Source organism: Ornithorhynchus anatinus, chromosome 6 (genome assembly GCF_004115215.2).
Source record: "Ornithorhynchus anatinus isolate Pmale09 chromosome 6, mOrnAna1.pri.v4, whole genome shotgun sequence".
In the NCBI taxonomy this organism is placed as follows: domain Eukaryota; kingdom Metazoa; phylum Chordata; class Mammalia; order Monotremata; family Ornithorhynchidae; genus Ornithorhynchus; species Ornithorhynchus anatinus.
The window spans coordinates 22,319,434-22,338,310 of NC_041733.1; the positions used below are offsets into that span (position 1 = coordinate 22,319,434).

Genomic DNA, 18,877 nt, shown 5'->3' on the forward strand with positions numbered 1-18,877 from the left:
TGGGCATATACTTCTATCATTTATGACTCTATTTGATTTATGATGTGTAGCGCTCTAGGATTCTTTTTATGGTGATCAATAAGTTCTATTTATTCTAGAATACTTTATTAATGATGTGGAGAGATCTAGGATTCTTTTTATTTTGATCAGTAAGTTCTATTTATTCTAGAATACTTTATTAATGATGTGGAGAGATCTAGGATTCTTTTTATGGTGATCAATAAGTTCTATTTATTCTAGAATACTTTATTAATGATGTGGAGAGATCTAGGATTCTTTTTATTTTGATCATTAAGTTCTATTTATTCTAGAATACTTTATTAATGATGTGGAGAGATCTAGGATTCTTTTTATGGTGATCAATAAGTTCTATTTATTCTAGAATACTTTATTAATGATGTGGAGAGATCTAGGATTCTTTTTATTTTGATCATTAAGTTCTATTTATTCTAGAATACTTTATTAATGATGTGTAGAGATCTAGGATTCTTTTCATTTTGATCATTAAGTTCTATTTATTCTAGAATACTTTATTAATGATGTGGAGAGATCTGGGATTCTTTTTATTTTGATCAGTAAGTTCTATTTATTCTAGAATACTTTATTAATGATGTGGAGAGATCTGGGATTCTTTTTATTTTCATCAATAAGTTCTATTTATTCTAGAATACTTTATTAATGATGTGTAGAGATCTAGGATTCTTTTCATTTTGATCAATAAGTTCTATTTATTCTAGAATACTTTATTAAGGATGTGGAGAGATCTGTGATTCTATATCTATTGTGATCGATAGAGTAAATTCTATTTATTCTAGAATAGAATACGTATTTCATTAAGGATGTGGATAGATCTGTGATTCTGTTTATTGTGATCAATAGACTAAATTATATAAATATTGATTATAGTTATTCTAGAATAGAATACTTATTTTATTAATGATGTGTATAGATCTATGATTCTATTGTGATCAATAGAATAAATTATATTTATTCTAGAATAGAATATGTATTTTATGAATGATGTGTATAGATCTATGATTCTGTTTATTGTGATCAATAGAATAAATTATATGAATATAAATTATATTTATTCTAGAATAGAATAAATACTTATTTGATTAATGATGTGTATAGATCTGTGATTCTATTCATTGTGATCAATAGAATAAATTATATTCTAGAATAAAATATGTATTTTATGAATGATGTGTATAGATCTATGATTCTGTTTATCTATTGTGATCAATAGAATAAATTATATGAATATAAATTATATTTATTATAGAATAGAATACTTATTTGATTAATGATGTGTATAGCTCTGTGATTCTATTTATTGTGATCAATAGAATTATATTTATTCTAGAATAAATACTTAATGATATGTATAGATCTGTGATTCTATTTCTCTATTTTGATCAATAGAATAAATTATATCATTCTAGAATAATTATTTTATTAATGATGTGTATAGATCTATTATTCTATTTATCTCTTGTGATCAATAGAATAAATTATATTTATTCGAGAATACTTTGTTAATGATGTGTATAGATCTATGCTTCTATTTATCTACTGTGATCGATAGAGTAAATTATATTTATTCTAGAATAGAATATGTATTTTATTAATGATGTTTATAGATCTATGATTCTATTTATCTATTTTGATCAATAGAATAATTTTTATTTATTCTAGAATAAATAATATGTATAGATCTATGATTCTATTTATCTATTGTGATCAATAGAATTATATTATTCTAGAATATTCATTTTATTAATGATGTGTATAGATCTATGATTCTATTTATCTATTGTGATCAATAGAATACATTATATTATTCTATAATAAATATTTATTTTATTAATGATGTGTATAGATCTACGATTCTATTTATTGTGATCAATAGAATAAATTATATTTATTCTAGAATAGATAAATATTTAGTTTATTCATGATGTGTATAGATCTATGATTCTATTTATCCATTGTGATCAATAGAATAAATTTTATTATGCTAGAATAGATACATATTTTATTAATGATGTGTATAGATCTATGATTCTATTGTGATCAATAGAATAAATTTTATTATTCTAGAATAAATATTTATTTTATTAATGATGTGTATAGATCTATGATTCTATTGTGATCAATAGAATAAATTTTATTATTCTAGAATAGATATTTATTTTATTAATGATGTGTATAGATCTATGATTCTATTTATCTATTGCGATAAATAGAATAAATTATATTTATTCTAGAATAGAATATTTTATTAATATGTATAGATCTATGATTCTACTTATCTATTTTGATGGCATTAATGCCCAACTACTTTTGTCATCTATCTCCTCCTTTTAGACTGTGAGCCCGCTGTTGGGCAGGGATGGTCTCAATCTGTTGCTGAATTGTCCATTCCAAGCCCTTAGTCCAGTGCTCTGCACAGTAAGCGCTCAATAAATACAATCGAATGAATTGCACAGTCCAAGCGCTTAGTCCAGTGCTCTGCACACAGTAAGCGCTCGATAAATGCGATTGAATGAATGAGAGGAGCCCAGCAGGACCGAGTGAACGCCCCCACCCACCCACCTCTTACTCAACTCTTAAACAGCTAAGTTTGAAAACGGGGAGCGGACAACCCCCTTTACAAAAAACTGGGGGGATGTTTTAAGCGCCTACTGTGTGCTAAGCGCCCAACTGATCATTAGGGTCGAGGCAATAATGGAAGCAGATCTTTTACCCTTCCCCGTTCCCCTAGGGCAGCTAAAGCAAGACCAAGCTACCCCTTGGCCGTGGTAGCCGTCAGGCCCCTACTTGCCCACTTTTGCAGCTGGAGGCGGCCTTCCCAAGGCTGCAGAGGGACTCCGGGGGGGATTCTGGAACCGATTCCCAACCTGCCTCCGTGGGACCAGAAGAAAATGGGAGAGGTTATGCCGGGCTAATATCTAGAACGTGAATACGGTGACCGCTGAACTACAAGAGATAATAATTATGGTATTTAAGCACCTACTATGTGTGGAACACTGTTCTAAGCGCTGGGGTAATAATGTTGGTATTTGTTAAGCGCTTACTATGTGCCGAGCACTGTTCTAAGCACTGGGGTAGATACAGGGTAATCAGGTTGCCCCATGTGAGGCTCACAGTCTTAATCCCCCATTTTACAGATGAGGTAACTGAGGCACAGAGAAGTGAAGTGACTTGCCCAAGGTCACACAGCAGACAAGTGGCAGAGCTGGGATTAGAACCCACGACCTCTGACCCCCCAAGCCCGTGCTCTTTCCACTAAGCCACCCTGCTTCTCTGATGTTAAGAGCCTGGCCCAGACCAAAATCTTGAGATCCGAAGGCAGACTTAGACTGAGGCAAGGAGTCCAGCAAGCTCATAAGATCGCGTGTGCACGTGTGAACATATACTGACCACTATGTCCAGCAAGCTCATAAGGTCTCTTACTAGACTGTGTCAACCTTCTCTCTGACCTCCCTCCCTCCTCTCTCGCCCCACTCCAGTCTATTCTTCACTCCGCTGCCCGGCTCATCTTCCTGCAGAAACGATCTGCGCATGTCACTCCCCTTCTTAAACAACTCCAGTGGTTGCCTATCGACCTCCGCTCCAAACAAAAACTCCTCACTCTAGGCTTCGAGGCTCTCCATCACCTTGCCCCTTCCTACCTCTCCTCCCTTCTCTTTCTACCACCCACCCTGCACGCTCCGCTCCTCTGCCGCCCACCTCCTCACCGTCCCTCGGTCTCGCCCGTCCCGCCATCGACCCCCAGGCCATGTCCTCCCGCGGTCCCGGAACGCCCTCCCTCCTCACCTCCGCCAAACTGATTCTCTTCCCCTCTTCAAAACCCTACTTAAAACTCACCTCCTCCGAGAGGCCTTCCCAGACTGAGCTCCTCTTCTCCCTCTGCCACCACCCCCTCTACCTCTCCGCAGCTAAACCCTTTTTCTCCTTTTCCCTCTGCTCCTCCACCTCTCCCTTCCCATCCCCACAGCACTGCACTCGTCCGCTCAACTGTATATATTTCCATTACCCTATTTATTTTGTTAATGAATTGTACATCGCCTTGATTCTATTTAGTTGCCATTGTTTTTACGAGATGTTCTTCCCCTTGACTATTTATTGCCATTGTTCTTGTCTGTCCGTCTCCCCCGATTAGACTGTAAGCCCGTCAAACGGCAGGGACTGTCTCTGTTGCCGACCTGTTCATTCCAAGCGCTTAGTACAGTGCTCTGCACATAGTAAGCGTTCAATAAATACTATTGAATGAACACATGAACATACGCTGACTGCTGTGGCTGCTCACAGCTGTTGCCCCCAGCCCAGAGATCAGGGGTTGAAGCAGCATGGCTCAGTGGAAAGAGCCCGGGCTTGGGAGTCAGAAGTCATGGGTTCTAATCCCAGCTCTGCCACTTGCCAGCTGTGTGACTCTGGGCAAGTCACTTCACTCTCTGTGCCTCAGTTACCTCATCTGTAAAATGGGGATTAAAACTGTGATTCCCCACATGGGACAACCTGATCTCGTATCCCCCCGGCACTTAGAACAGTGCTTTGTACATAGTAAGTGCTTAACAAATATCACTTCATTATTATTATTATTATTAAGCTGGTGGGATTTGGGATGACACCTCACTTACATGCTCAATCCAGTGGTGTTTGTGAGGCTGTCCCAAAGACCCTGCAGTTTTTCCATCCTATCTCAATTGTCCCAAGAAGGCTCCCAACCCCAGATGATTCAGACAGCGTAGGGGGCCCGGAAAAAGGGTGGGCTGGAGCCTCCCCTTTCCGTTGTCCAACCGGAGCATCGGAAGGTGACCAGGAAACTCCTTCCTCCCTGTGCAAGTGAGGCAGGCCTAGGATTAGAAGTGTGCATTTCCAACATATCACCTATTTACTGTTTTTCTATCATCGCATCAATGCCTTCCCCAGCAGCAACGGCAGTTACACTGCCTTTTGGGCACCTGACAAGTCACCAAGCCGCTCGGAGACAACTCTCACCAGCAGGCACCTGGAGTGAGGGACGGAAATCAGGATCAGAACCGGCCACTCGATACTCAACCCCGAACCTATATCTTGTCGTGGCCTGGCTCCCTCTCTTAGAACTGAGATCAGGGTGGAACCACCCAAGGGACAGGTACTGTGTCTAATTCCCACCTGTGTATTCTCAGTGCTTAGTACAGTGTTCTGCACAAAGTAGCGCCTAACAAATGCCATTTTTAATCACTTCTAGCATGATTGGGGCTGCTGAGATAATTACCTCGGGTTTGGTGGACCAGTGTGACAGCTAGAAGTGTCGCAGAAACTCCTGGATTTTCAATCGAGGGCTGGGGGCATTTGCACTGGGAGCACGGTTATGTCCTAGTGTCCCCTTCTATCCCTTAGTAGTTTATAAGCTTCTTGAGGAAAGTGACCGAGTCTTATTTCTAGGGCATGTTCCCCCAAGTGCTCACAACAGACAGGCAATAAATGCTGTTGATGACCCTGAGGGTCAGGGCAAAGATCTGCCTCCTAGGGCTTAGGAAAGATAGTGCCCGCGGTATAAATTAGGAGAGTATCAGGTTCTTTTGCGGGATAAATTAGGAGAGTATCAGGTTCTTTTCTTCCCTCCAGAGGCTTCCTGACCTCATGCTCTTGTGATTTCCATTCTCTTCCATGATCCTTCCAGCACAGTAGGAGGTGGGGTGAACTGGCCAATTCTCTTCACAAGCATTGGAGCAGGAGATTCCCACCATAGGAACGCAGCTATTTTTTCAAAAGAAATTTTATTAATAATAAAGGCCCCGGGTTCCTCAACTCCTCAGCTTCCACAGCCCTCTACAGCCCTAGGTTCTCCCAGTTCCCCAGCTCCTAATGCCTTGGAGCTAAAAAGAGGGAAAGGGAAAGAGAGAGAGTGAGGCAGTTCAGCTCCCTCCTTCCCTTCCCAAGCTTCGGGCCCTGACCCCAGGCCTGCGGACGAAGCTGGTGATCCTCTTCCCACCCTGACCAGGGGTGTGCGGGAGGCTGGGGCTGACAAGAGCTTTCCTTGAGCACTCGGGGGCGTCAAGTGAGGAGCGAGACCCTGGGGAAATCTGTGTTTAAAAAACTGGAAGCAGCAAAGGAGGAAGGAAGCAGGGAGCATTGTCCTCCAGCCTGAGGTCCTGCAAGGAAATGAGACGGTGAAAGAGAACGTAGAGAGGAAAAATGACGAGAAAATATGGACCCACATGTGCCAGCTGGCAACACATGGGTTTAGAGTCTTCCTTCCCCCGAACCCTGTCGTTAGGCACCCACCCCAAGCTGAGCCAGGGCAAAAGGCTGGGAAGGCAGGCCCGCCTGAGAGCCTACAAGGTCTAGAATTCTTTGGCTGGCCTCAATCCAGCTCCTGTTCAAGGGCCAGCCTTCTGCTGGCCCCAGGGCCCTGATGGCTGAAGGTAATGAAAGCCTTAGACAATCAGTGGTATTTATTGAGCTCTCACTGTGTGCAGAGTACTTTTCTAAGCACTTCGGGAAAGTACAATATAACAGAGTTGGTAGACACGTTCCCTGCCCACAAAGACCTTACGGTCTCTAGCCTCATTTCCAGGGTCACTGCCGTGCCTCCGTGACATGCCTGTCTCAATCGGCATGCCTCACTGCACATGATCGAACCAACTGTACCCGTGCAGTAGCACCCAGATTGGCACGCTGCTCCGGCCGGCACCACGGCCTCATCCTCGCCAGGCTCCTTTGCCTAACCTTGGGGCCTCGGGATTCCAACCAGTCTTGCAACTTGTCAAGAATCTAAGCTAGGTGTGAACGTGAATGTTTGTGGACAATGGAGGGACTGTGGCTAAAAGGCTATAAAAGACTCTGGAAAAGGCTGTAAAGAAATTCACTGTTGTATCCCTCTGATATGTATACCTGTACATGCTAACTGTGAAGGGTTCCTGGATACATCCACACCCGCCCCCCCAGGGAATGAGTTTTGACGGCAGAATTGTCTGGTTAACACTCCCTAATATCTGAAGAATGGCTTCTGCACCCAGAGGGGTTTTGACTGAAGACTGAATGGTCTTAGGAACACTTCTTTATACCTAAAGAATGGTGCGCTCCCAGCTGAGTTGGCCAACATCTAAAGGTCAGCAGAAACTGTCAGTCAACTCCAGAGAAACACAAGATAAGACAAGTATCTTTCACAGTATAAAGTGTATATTATTTGATGGTTGCTCAGCTTCAGATCAACTCCTTTGCCCTTAGCCTGACCAGTTAAGAGTCGGAGGAGTTGGGGGTTGGGGGAGAGGAATAGGAGTATGTGTGTGTTTGTTTTGGGCGAGCATTTGCTAATGAAAAAAGAATAAATCGATAAAAATGAGATGTGCTTGTAGAAACACTGGTGTTTCTTGACTCAATAAGGCTAGCCTTACTGACTCTGCATAAATTTCTAAATACCTCAAGATTAAAATCCCACTCTTGGGAAACTGACAAACTCCATGGTGGGAAGATCAGAAGAATGCTGGAAAAGTCACAGCAGCTGCTCTAGAGGCAGTCGTCGAGGCTACAGTTCTGACGGCTGAACTCTGAGTTGCGAGAGTCCGAACCTCTGCTCTAGCCACAAAACCCTACTGATTTTTTATTTTTACTTCGAGTATCTGCCCATTTCCTGCTGTTACAATGATTTTACTCTCAGCTCGCCTCATGCTTCTATCTCCAGGCCCTTCCCCAACTTTTATACTTCGATTGTGAGCCCCTCAAGGGCCAGGGACGGTATGTCTTAGTCCTACCCCGGTACTTTTTCCCAGTGCTCAGTACCAGTGCTTTGCACTGCTTAATAAATACTCGTTCCAATAGTCTCCCCAGCCCAGCCCAGCCTTCAGCTACGGCTTTAGGGCTTTATAGGCCCTGTCCAACTTGGGCCCACAGGTTTGGAGTCCAACCTGTGTTAGGCTCTGTCAAGACGGACCCCGTCCGCTGAAGAACTCGGGAGCATGGGCAACCCCAACATCCTCCCCACCCCAGGGCACTGTTGGGGAGAGGAAGGGGCATGGCCATGCTCTCTCCGCTGGGGCGAGGTAACCTTCTCCCAGGGCAAGCCTTACCAGTGTACAGGCAGAGGTAGTGTGGCTCAGCGGTCGGTGCTGGTGCGGAGATCTGTGGTCAATGGGTCATGCTGGATGGTCTGGTGTAGCATCAGGGCCAGCAGGCCAGCTCGATTGGTCATTGCCATTCGCACGTTGCGCTCCTGCTCAAATAGCTCGTCCAGCTTATACCACTGCAGGGACAATGGGGAGAACGGAACCATCAAGCCCTCCTTCCCCAACCTTCACGGAGAAAAAACTATCCGAGGTGGTGGCACGAGGACACGAGGCTCAAAGTCCTGAGGCGAGGGGTCCTCTGATCCCCAGGGAGCTTGGAAAACGCTCCCCGTCCCGGCCGTCGCTCTAGATCGCCCTTCCCCCGGTCCTCCTGGGGCTCGGTTATACCACGCGCACGCGCTCCAGGTCCACTTCTGCCCGGCGAAGCTTCTCCCAGCAGTAGTGCCGATTGCACTGCCTTTTGGGCACCCGGCAAAAGTCTCCGGTCAGCTCAAAGACGTCCCTCACCAGCGGGCAGCCACAGACCTCGTCTGCAGGCACCTGGAGTGACAGACAGAAATCAGGGTCACAGAGCCGGGCACCCTATACTCGGTGCTGTCCGCGCCTCTCGCTGGGGCCTGGCTCCCAACTGCTTGGACCTGAGACCAGAATGGACCTTCTTTAGGAGCTGCTGAGGTAACTGCGAGGACCTATGGGAGAGCTGGAATGGCCGCCTAAGCCCCCGGACTTTCTGGTTCAGGACTCTGAGCACCCGCTCGAATAAATCCCACTGCCTGGCTGACTGATGCGTCCTGGGAGCAGGGTCATCGAGTAACGCTTATGATCTAAGCCACAGGATTACAAGTCCCGGGAGCATCTGGGTCAATAACTCCTCCCACCCCCACTCTTTCCCATCCCTGAAATCACGACGGAGAGGCGCCGAGGGAGGGAAGGACGGCGGTCCCCGAACTTAAATCCTGTCCCAGGACTCGTGCCTGAACTGTTTCACCCCTACGCCTACTTTAGCCTCTCTCGAATCTTTGTCTCTTGTCTGTCCTCCTGCCCCTCCCCTTCTCTTTCAGGTCCCCAGTCCTAGCTGCCTCCCGCCCCTCCCCACGACCAGGGTCTCCCTCTTCTGCCCCTGGACTGACCTTGGGGTCGCGGGAGTGCTCGGGGCAGAGGACCTGTAGTCGTTTGCAGTAGGTCTTACTCTGTGGGTTGTAAACATCGCAGAAGAGCCGGGTTGCCCTGGAGATATTGAGGGGAGGAGAGGAGGAGGGGAGTCAGCTGGGATGGGTATACCCTTCCTCATTCTCTCCCATCAAGATGGTCTGCCTCCCGACTGACTTAGGATGACGATGGAGTCTCTGGATATGCCGTTACCACCTCCAACTCAACAGATGGGTGACAGAAAAACTCATTCCCCATTAATCTACATAGCACCAAGAATCCTTCCTTCCCTCAAGCTTGAAATCTTCCAACTTAGTTTCCTTCCAGCATCTCCCGTGTCTTGTCCATTTCTCTCTGCTCCATCTCTTGTTGAGGCCTTGAATCTCTTGCCTGGCCTAGCCTGCTTTCCTCCTTCCCCTCCCTACTCCCAGCCCCCACATGCTAGTCCAGTCCTCCTCTGAGTCCCACACTTCAGCTAAGATCCCGTTCCACGTCATGCTGCTTCTCCCTACTCTACAGCGTCTGCTGTCCATTACCCAGAGGATCAAATCCAAACTCCTAACCGTAGCTTTCTTATCTTCCCACATGACTGCTTGCTCTCATCTCTTGGTGAACCTCAGAGCCCACCTTCTGGTCCCGCCGAGTTCACGGTCCCTATCGTTCAGGCCATCCTGTGAACTTTCCTAAGCTGCACCCTACTCAATAGATCAGTGATATTTACCGAGGGCTTACCAAGTGCAGAGCAAGGACTAAGCCCTTGGGAGAGTACAATACAATGGAAGAAACAGACACATGTTCTCTGCCCATAAGGAGCACACTCAGGGTCCAGTCTCCCTGCTCCTTGCTTTCTAGAAATCATAGTTCGAGACCTAATTTCTTCAAGAAGTTTTTCCTCGATTACCACTGCCCCTCCCTTCCTCCCACCCGACTGCTCAGAGCCCGACGTCACTCCCCCAGGGCGCACACTCACCCCTCAATACGGGTTGGGTACATGGAGCCGAAGGATGTCTGACTCTCATACTGGGGAGGCAAGGAGCGACACGGTGAGGGGCCAAGGAGAAGCCCTGGCAGCCACCCCACCTGGAGCCCTTTGCCCAGGCTTGCTCGGTTGCCCATTTCTAGGTACCTTGGCATAGCAGCGCTCCATGTGGCGTAGGGCCACTTTGGGGTTGATGGGGTGGCCACAGGACACGCAGAAAATCTGCAGATCGGTGTCCTCACTATCTCCCTCGACGGTCTGAGCGTGGGGAAGGGAAGAGGATGAGAAGTAAGGGCTGGGCCTCCCGTCTTCTGGGAACGTTTCTGACTTCCTCATCCTCAGGCGTGGGCGACGACTGTTTGGTTTTCCTTGGACCTTGCACCGCCGCGTGGGATTCCCCCAGGCCTTGGAGTACCCACCTCCTGCTTCCCAGACCCTGAACTCTCCACCTAGCTTCCCTCCCCGCCTCCCCCCCAGGCTTTCCAAGCCCCTCAGCTCTTGACCTCTTCATCTTCGCGCACGGCCTGCTGCTTGGCTCGCAAGATGACCGCCTCCAGCTCATGGAAGCGCCGCTCCATGTCCTGCAGCCGTGTTCGGGCCCCCTGCTGCTCCCGCCGGATCCGCTCCAGCAGCTTCTTGCCGTGCTCCTCCGCAATGCACGGGCTCTGCTGCCACTGTTGGATACGCTGGGGCAGGATCTCGTAGATGCGGCTGATGGGGGTAAGGGAAAGGACATCAGGGGCCGGGGAGCGAAGGTCAGGAATGTGGAGTAGGAACAATAAGAGGTGGGACTGCAGGGAGGGCCCAGCCAAGTAGCAGGTCTGCAGGACATACGAAGAAAATGGACACCGCAGGTGGGAACACCTTGCTTTTCGGTGACTGGCTCGATCAGGAGGCTAAGAAGGGAAGCTGGTGCCCAGAGAAGGAGTTGGGGGGGGGTCAAATGACCTGGGTTCTACTCTGGGCTCTACCACTTGTCTGCTGTGTGACTCTGGACAAGTCACAACCTCTCTGTGCCTCAGTTACCTCATCTGTAAAATGGGGATTAAGATCGTGAGGCCTATGTGGGACAGGGACTGTGTCCAACCTGATTAGGGCTTAGTACAGTGCCCGGCACAAAGCAGGTGCCTAAAAAGGATCAGTAAAAAAAAAAAAAGGGGGGGGTGGAGACATACCTACATCCATATACAACCACCTACGGGTGAGGGAAGGGGTCGGGGGCAGAAGGAGAAGGAAGGGGGGTTTGGGCCCAGGCTTGAGGAATCAGGCCGGGACCTTACTTGGCAGCGAGCTTCATGCCACAGTCATCGGAGCAATACTTGGAGCCAGGCTGAGCAGGCTGGATGCAGCTGGGGCCCAGGCACTGAGGCAGGGAGGTGGGATCCTTGGGGTCTGTCCTCTCAGGGTGTTTCCATTTATCTTTGTGCTTCTGCTTCTGTCGGTGCCGCTTGTACTTCTCTTCTTTCTGAGGGAGGAGGGGCCTTGGTTTCTCAATACCCCTCGTTTCCCCGTTATCTGGGGTCACCGGCCCGGCAAAAAGAGGGAAAGAGATGGGGACAGAAGAATGAGTACAGAGCCTTCCCCCAGGCCCACTCCCCCATCGCTCACTTTCTTTTCGGACTTCTTCTCCCGCCGCTTGACGTGCTTCACTTTCACCGCTCGTTTCCGGAGCACGGGATCCAGGAAGGGGGCGTCCTCAGGGTCGCTCAGCCAGGGCTGGGGAGTCAGGAGAGGAGATCATGAAACGCTGCCCTCCCAGGCCCCTCAAACCTACAGCTGAGGGGACTCCCACCTCAGGACTTAGCCAGTGTGGGGGCGGGGGCGTGGCGGGCAGGAGTTGGCCCAGGGATCGCGTAAAGACCTCGGACCTGAACCCGCCACTCCACTGCCCCTGTCCTCCCTTATTTGACCCCTCACTAGATTCTGGTCGTCAAAGGCTCCAGCGCAGAAATCCTGGTAGAGGTCGGGGTCCAGGGGCAGATCGTCGTCGGACAAAGGCTCGGGGGTGGCGGCTGTCTCCGACTGCTCTTTTAGCATCTGCAGCTCATCCTCTCGAACTCGCAGCATCTTCTAGGCCAACACAAGATGGGCTTAGAGAAAGAGGGAAGTAGGGGGCAGCAGCTCTGGGGGACCAGAGTCAGAAGCGGGCAGGGCTGGGGGGAGGGATTTGCCTCGGAGCTCGTGAGGAGGCAGGAGCCGTATCGAGGGCAGGGGATAGGGAACGTCTCCTTCAGCCCAAGGCCCTCACTCAGGTTACCCAAGGCGGTTGTCTAAGAAACACACAGGGCAGCACCCTCCGTCTCCATCCCCACCTCCAGGGTCCCTTCTTCCCACTCTTCTGCTGGGCCTGGACTCACCGCTGCAGGGAAGTACTTATAGGATTCCTGTAGAAAAGAGGAAGAAAATCAGGAGGGTCAATCTCACTTGCCACTGCCCAGAGCCGGAGGCTGAGAGGACCAATCCGGAACCAGTACCCGGTGATCCTTACCTCGTACCTTCGGTGTGCCCTCACCCATCCGCTCTGGGGCTCTGTACCCCTCTCCCCACCTTTCCCATGCTCACCCGGGCCCGGAGCTGGCACTGACGCAGGCGACACTTCTGGCGGATCTTATTGGGACCCCCGAATTTCTTCATGTCTCGGCAGAAGTCGCAATGACCGCAGTCCTCAGTGCGGCGACACGCCTCGCACTCCCCGCACATGCGGGCCGACCGCTTGATCTGCTGCTGCTGGGGTGACGTCGGGGGCAGAGAGAATGACCTTCGCTCCTCCCAGCTCCCCCCTCAGATCCCCCCCAACCCGGGGAGAGAGCGCCACGCTTCCAGGAAAGCGGCCCACAGCTTGCTCTCCTCCCTACTGCCCTCCGACCCCTCGCCTGGATGCTGCCCCTATCCTCCCACACCCTCCGTCTTGCATCACACGTCTCACCCTCCTAACCGTCCCTCCTTTCACCTGGTTACTGCCATCCCGCCCAGGTTTGGGGGAGGTGACGAAGCCCTTGGCTCCTGCCCGCCTTTGCTCTAGAGCCAGTTCCTGAGCCGCCTTCTTCCTGCTCTCCTCCCGGTCCCGTTCGCTTTCCCGCTCCTTCTCCTTGGCCTTTTTGTGCCGGTACTTGATTTCCAAGTTTGGGTCCTTCTCTGTCAAAGAGCATGAGAGACTGAGAGTTGCGGAAAAGAGATGGCCGTGCATCTCCCTTCCCTTCAGCCCCTCGAGGTCATCACCTCGGCACTGCAGGCAGTACCACTCCCGGATGGCCTTGGCCATCTTCTCCGTGATGTTGATGCAGTCGCCATGGAACCATTCGTTGCAGTTGTCACAGCCACTGGAGGAAAGAAAGGACGCCTGAGACTGGAGCTCTGCCCCTCGCTTCCCTTCTTCACCAGGGGCTCAGCTCAGACCCCCAATATTCCCACCCGAGCTCCAGCTCTGCATCCCCTGGCCATTCTCCCTAGGACGTCGGACTTTTCATCCCTCATCTCCTATAGAAGCAGTATGGATCAGTGGAAAGAGGACGGGTTTAGGAGTCAGAGGTCGTGGGTTCTAATCCCGGCTCCACCACCTGTCAGCTGTGTGGCTTTGGGCAAGTCACTTGACCTCTGGGTGGCTCAGTTACCTCATCTGTAAAATGGGGATAAGGACTGTGCGCCTCATGTGGGACAACCCGATTACCCTGTATCTACCCCAGCGCTTAGAACGATGCTCGGCACACAGTAAGCGCTTAACAAATACCAACAGAGAGGCAGAGTGGCTCAGTGGAAAGAGCACAGGCTTGGGAGTCAGAGGTCATGGGTTCTAATTCCGGCTCCGCTGCTTATCAGCAGTGTGACTTTGGGCAAGTCACTTGACTTCTCTGTGCCTCAGTTACCTCATCTGTAAAATGGGGATGAAGAATGTGAGCCCCACGTGGGACAACCTGATCACCTTGTATCCCCCCCTGCGCTTAGAACAGTTCTTTGCACATAGTAAGCGCTTAACAAAAACCATCATTATTATTATTATTATAGCTGCAGGTCCTGTAAGCCCAGAAAGTCTCAAACCTGGGATCAAGATCTCAAATTGGACCAGGACCAGGCCCTGTGGGTCTTAAGCAGAACCACTGTACACCCTGATTAATTCTGTTCCACTTCGGGCCCCGAGTCTGTCCCCTCGGTGTTGCTGAGCCCCAGACCAGGAGCGCCTTACATCATGAAGCAGTTAATGTCTGGCTTGCGGCAGATACAATAGATGGGGGCATTCTCTCCATTCTCCGATTTGGCCTCTTCCCCGAGTGCCACCATCTCTTGGTCGGAAAATTCACTGTCCTGAATGGAACAAGGAGAAGAGAAATGAGCAATAAAGGCAAGAAAAGAAGAAATCTGCTCAGAGTTCTTCCCTACCCAGCCTTTTTCCTGCTTCAGAACTAAGTTCTGCCTCCACCCCTCCCACCACGGTTTCAGTCTGCCCCTCCAAGAAACCCAGCTGGTTAAGAGACCTGCCCTTCAGGTTGAAGGTGCTGCTGCTACTGAGACTGATTCCGGGAGTGAGTGACATCAAGAGAGAATCTTTTGCATGCCTGTGCACTGGGCCTGTGAACTCAGCATTGTCCCTTTTCTGGCCCCTGACCACTCAGGGTGAGCACAGCTCAGACATCAATGGTTAAGATGGGAAAAGTGTATTTTACCAACTGCAGCACATGGCCTTGGCTTATTTTTGTGGTAAATGGCTTCTCCTGACCCAAGCTCTTGCCCAGTCCCCTCACTGTAAAGTGACTGGTGGGAAGAATGAGAATTTGGTAGGTCATGGAAAAGAATCTCTCTGAGATCTCAGAGGCAGCAGACTCGTTTGAAACTTGGGGTGTCTTAGGAGAGATCTGTCTTTCCCACTTTCTCGTGAAAACCAGGGGAAAAGCAAAATTGAGATTCAACAAAAAGTACGACAACAAAAAATGATAGAGTGACACCTGTAGACAGTGAAGGAGTGGAGTAGAAAAAAGTTAAAAACCCAAGGAATTAAGGAACTAAAGGAAAAGTGATTAAAAACTCACGCCCAAACTCCACTCCCCCAGTTACCTCCTCGACCAGCAGCATGCCTGACTCATTTATTTTCAACTATACAGTCACTTCTTGATTTATCCATGGAGAGAGGAAGAGCCTGGCCAATTAAAAATTCACAAAAACCTCATTTTAGAGATTAGTTCCCACCACTCATTAAATTGAAAGTTCCTTGAGGACAGGGACAATCTCTTCTCCTTCCTGGGTTCTAGTACAGTGCTCTCTGCAAACACTGAATGCTTAATAAATTGATTCCTCCCCCAGCCTTTTACTAGACGAAAGCTAAGAAAAAGCGGCAACACAGACTAATTTGAATTTCCTTTCTTCTCCCAGTCTCTGCCCACTCTCTGGGGAGGAATTAAGAACAGGGAAATGCCTAGGGTAAGGAGAGGGAAGCAACGGAGGGGAGGTGGAAAGAGGGAGAGAGGGAAGGAGAGGGAGGAGAGAGGGAAAGGGGAGAAAGAGGAAGAGAGAGGAAAGGATAAAGGAGAGGGGAAGAGAGGAAGATAGAGGGGCAGAGAGGGAGAGGAAAAATGTTTTAGGTGATCCACCCTCTGGAATCTCGGGGTGTGTATATATCTATGATTCTATTTATCTTGATGATATTTACACCAGACTGCTTGTTTTGTTCTGTTTTGCTGTCTGTCTCCCCCTTTAGACTGTGAGCCCGTTACTGGCCAGGGATGATACCTATTTGTTGCCGAATTGTATATTCCAAGCGCTTAGTCCAGTGCTCTGCACAGAGTAAGCGCTCAACAAATAAGACTGAACGAATGGAAAAATCAACCCCTGTTGCGAATCAGCTGTAGCAATTTACAGTGGAGGGTGGGGGGCTGTTTGTCCGCCCGGCCCCTCTCTCGCCCCGACCAACAGTTTCTCAAAGGCAAGATCTGGGACGTCTTCATTATGCTCAGCACGAGCACTCGGGCTAGCCGTCCAACAAGTAGTCAACCCAGACCATCCCGGGGAGGAAAAGGGGGTACTATTTAAAAACCGATCGAGTGTAGAACTACGAAGGGCAGTAAGTGAAGAAAGTGTAATATTCATTACACTGAGCTAAAGGTTTAGGTTCTAAAGGACTCGAGGAAAGCTAAATAACAATAATAATAATGATAGTATTTGTTAAGCGCTTACTATGTGCCAAGCACTGTTCTAAGCGCTGGGGGAATACAAGGTGATCAGGTTGTCCCACGTGGGGCTCACAGTCTTAATCCCTATTTTACAGATGAGGTAACTGAGGCCCAGAGAAGTGAAGTGACTTGCCCAAAGTCGCCCAGCTGACAAGTGGCGGAGCTGGGATTAGAACCCACGACCTCTGACTCCCAAGGCCCTTGCCGCTAAAAGGACCTCGGGATGGGCTCTGCCATGGAGAGGCAGCATGGCTCAATGTAAAGAGCCCAGGCTGGGGAGTCAGAGGTCAGGGGTTCCAATCCTGGCTCCGACATTTATCAGCTGTATGACTTTGGGCAAGTCACTTCATTTCTCTGGGCCTCATCTGGAAAATGGGGATAAAGAGGGTGAGCCCTAAGTGGGACAACCTGATCACCTCGTCTTGACCCCCACGCTTAGAACAGTGCTTGGCACACAGTAAGCACTTCACAGATAACCACCGTTATTATTATTACTGAGTCCGTCTCCGCAGCTTCCCAAGTCTGAGCAGTTCCCTCCGCTGTAAAATGGGGATGGGGACTGGGAGCCCCAAGGGGGACAACCTGATCACCTTGCATCCTCCCAACGCTTAGAACAGTGCTTGGCACATAATAAGCACTTTACAAATACCACCGTTATTATTATTACTGAGTCCGTCTTGGCAGCTTCCCAAGTCTGAGCAGTTCCCTCATCTGTAAAATGGGGATGAAGCCTGGGAGTCCCAAGGGGGACAACCTGATCACCTTGTATCCCCCCAGCGCTTAGAACAGTGCTCGGCACATAGTAAGCACTTCACAAATCCCAACATGATCACTACTGAGACCAACATTATAAGTGAGTCCGTCTCGGCAGCTTCCCAAGTCTAAGCAGTTCCCTCATCTGTAAAATGGGGATGGAGACTGGGAGCCCCAAGGGGGCCAACCTGATCACCTTGTATCCCCCCAGCGCTTAGAACAGTGCTCAGCACATAGTAAGCGCTTCACAAATCCCAACATGATTATTCCTATTGAGACCAACATTATAATAATAATGTTGGTATTTGTTAAGCGCTTACTATGTGCAGAGCACTGTTCTAAGCGCTGGGGTAGACACAGGGGAATGAGGTTGTCCCACATGGGGCTCACAGTCTTAATCCCCATTTTACATATGTGGGAAGTGAGGCACAGAGAAGTTAAGTGACTTGCCCACAGTCACACAGTTGACAAATGGCAGAGCTGGGATTCGAACTCATGACCTCTGACTCCAAAGCCCATGCTCTTTCCACTGAGCCACGCTGCTTCTCTAATTGAGTCCGTCTCGGCAGCTTCCCAAGTCTGAGCAGTTCCCGCATCTGTAAAATGGGGATGGAGACTGGGAGCCCCAAGGGGGACAACCTGATCACCTCGTATCCCCCAGCGCTTGGCACTTAGTGCTTGGTGCTTGGCACTTGGTGCTTGGCACTTAGTAAGCGCTGAATAAATACGATCCTAAAAGTGTGCCGGGACGTCTCTGAGCGCTGCCCCCCGGCCCTCCAAACGAGCGGGCCGGTCCTGCTCTCCCTGAGACCGGTGGGCCTCCCGACCACCTGGCTTCCGGCCTAACCACTGCCCCGCCCGCCCCGAAACCGGGCGCCTCTTCGGGGCCGCCACCTCACCATGGCGCGTCGCCCTGCCGGGGCAGGGGGGGGTCCCGCGATGGGCGAGGGGCGTCTCTTTGTTGGGTCCGGATCCCACGGGGAGGCAGTGGCCGCCGGCGAGGTGGACGGGCCCCGATCGGCCCCTTCCGCTTCCGCCGTTCCGTCGGAGGCGGCGAGGAGGGAGGCCCACTAAAGATGGCCGCCTCTGAGGAGAGAGATGGGGAGTCCCTGCCCGGAGTCAAAATGGCCGCCAACGCTTCTCTCGCCGGGGCGGCCATCTTGGTTGAGGGCGCCGGCCTCCTCCCTTCGCCGCTACCGTATTTCCTTCACCGAGGCGACAGCCTGCTTTTAATAATAATGATGACATGTGTTAAGGAGCACTGTTCTAAGCGCTGGAAAGGATACAAGGTGATCAGGTGGTCACAGTCTTCATCCCCAGTTTCCAGATAAGGGAACTGAGGCCTGGAGAAGTGAAGTGACTTGCCCAGAGTCACACAGCTGACAAGCCCATCAAAGGGCAGGGACTGTCTCTATCTGTTACCGATTTGTACATTCCAAGCGCTTAGTACAGTGCTCTGCACATAGTAAGCGCTCAATAAATACTATTGAATGAAAGTGGTAGAGCCGGGATTCCAACCCATGACTGACTCCCAAGCCCGCGCTCTTTCCACTGAGCCACGCTGCTTCTCTAACGCTTTTCAACTCGAATGAGGGGATAATAATGTGGGCATTTGTTAAACGCTTACTAGGTGCCGAGCACTGTTCTAAGCGCTGGGGAATATACAAAAGTAGCAGCGTGGCTCAGTGGAAAGAGCCCAGGTTTGTAAATCAGAGGTCATGGGTTCTAATCCCAGCTCCTCCACCACTTGTCAGCAGTCTGACTTTGGGCAAGTCACT

General features: G+C 49.4%; 1 protein-coding gene across 8 annotated transcripts; it reads right to left on the bottom strand.

Moving 5' to 3' along the window:
* Nucleotides 1-4,895: 4,895 nt before the first annotated feature.
* CXXC1 (CXXC finger protein 1) lies at nt 4,896-18,164 on the bottom strand. Of its 8 annotated transcripts, XR_003760521.2 has the most exons (18): nt 17,999-18,144; nt 15,235-15,316; nt 14,369-14,487; nt 13,408-13,508; nt 13,139-13,323; nt 12,751-12,915; nt 12,501-12,572; nt 12,106-12,258; nt 11,797-11,904; nt 11,469-11,653; nt 10,692-10,899; nt 10,336-10,446; nt 10,180-10,229; nt 9,191-9,287; nt 8,448-8,600; nt 8,064-8,236; nt 5,632-5,751; nt 4,896-5,017 (listed from the first exon to the last, which is right to left on the bottom strand). XR_003760521.2 is itself a non-coding variant. In XM_029067771.2 (17 exons), the coding sequence occupies exons 2-16, from the start codon at nt 15,250-15,252 to the stop codon at nt 8,090-8,092; spliced, it is 1,872 nt and encodes a 623-aa protein (XP_028923604.1). In that variant the 5' UTR covers nt 15,253-15,316; nt 17,999-18,144; the 3' UTR covers nt 5,444-5,751; nt 8,064-8,089. The 8 variants fall into 8 exon arrangements, 7 of the variants coding, with proteins under 7 accessions (XP_028923604.1, XP_028923605.1, XP_007663248.1 ...); XM_029067771.2 differs by lacking the exon at nt 4,896-5,017 and having other exon boundaries at nt 5,444-5,751; XM_029067772.2 differs by lacking the exons at nt 4,896-5,017; nt 5,632-5,751 and adding an exon at nt 5,753-6,146 and having other exon boundaries at nt 12,751-12,912.
* Nucleotides 18,165-18,877: the final 713 nt, after the last annotated feature.

What these genes read in the sequence shown, in the direction of transcription:
- CXXC1 (XM_029067771.2), bottom strand. An exon ending in GGGAAGAAGGGACCCTGGAG is followed by an intron (nt 12,259 to 12,500) that starts GTGGGGATGGAG and finishes GTGTTGGCCTAG; the next exon opens with AAGATGCTGCGAGTTCGAGA. An exon ending in AGCACTCCCGCGACCCCAAG is followed by an intron (nt 8,601 to 9,190) that starts GTCAGTCCAGGG and finishes CTGTCACTCCAG; the next exon opens with GTGCCTGCAGACGAGGTCTG.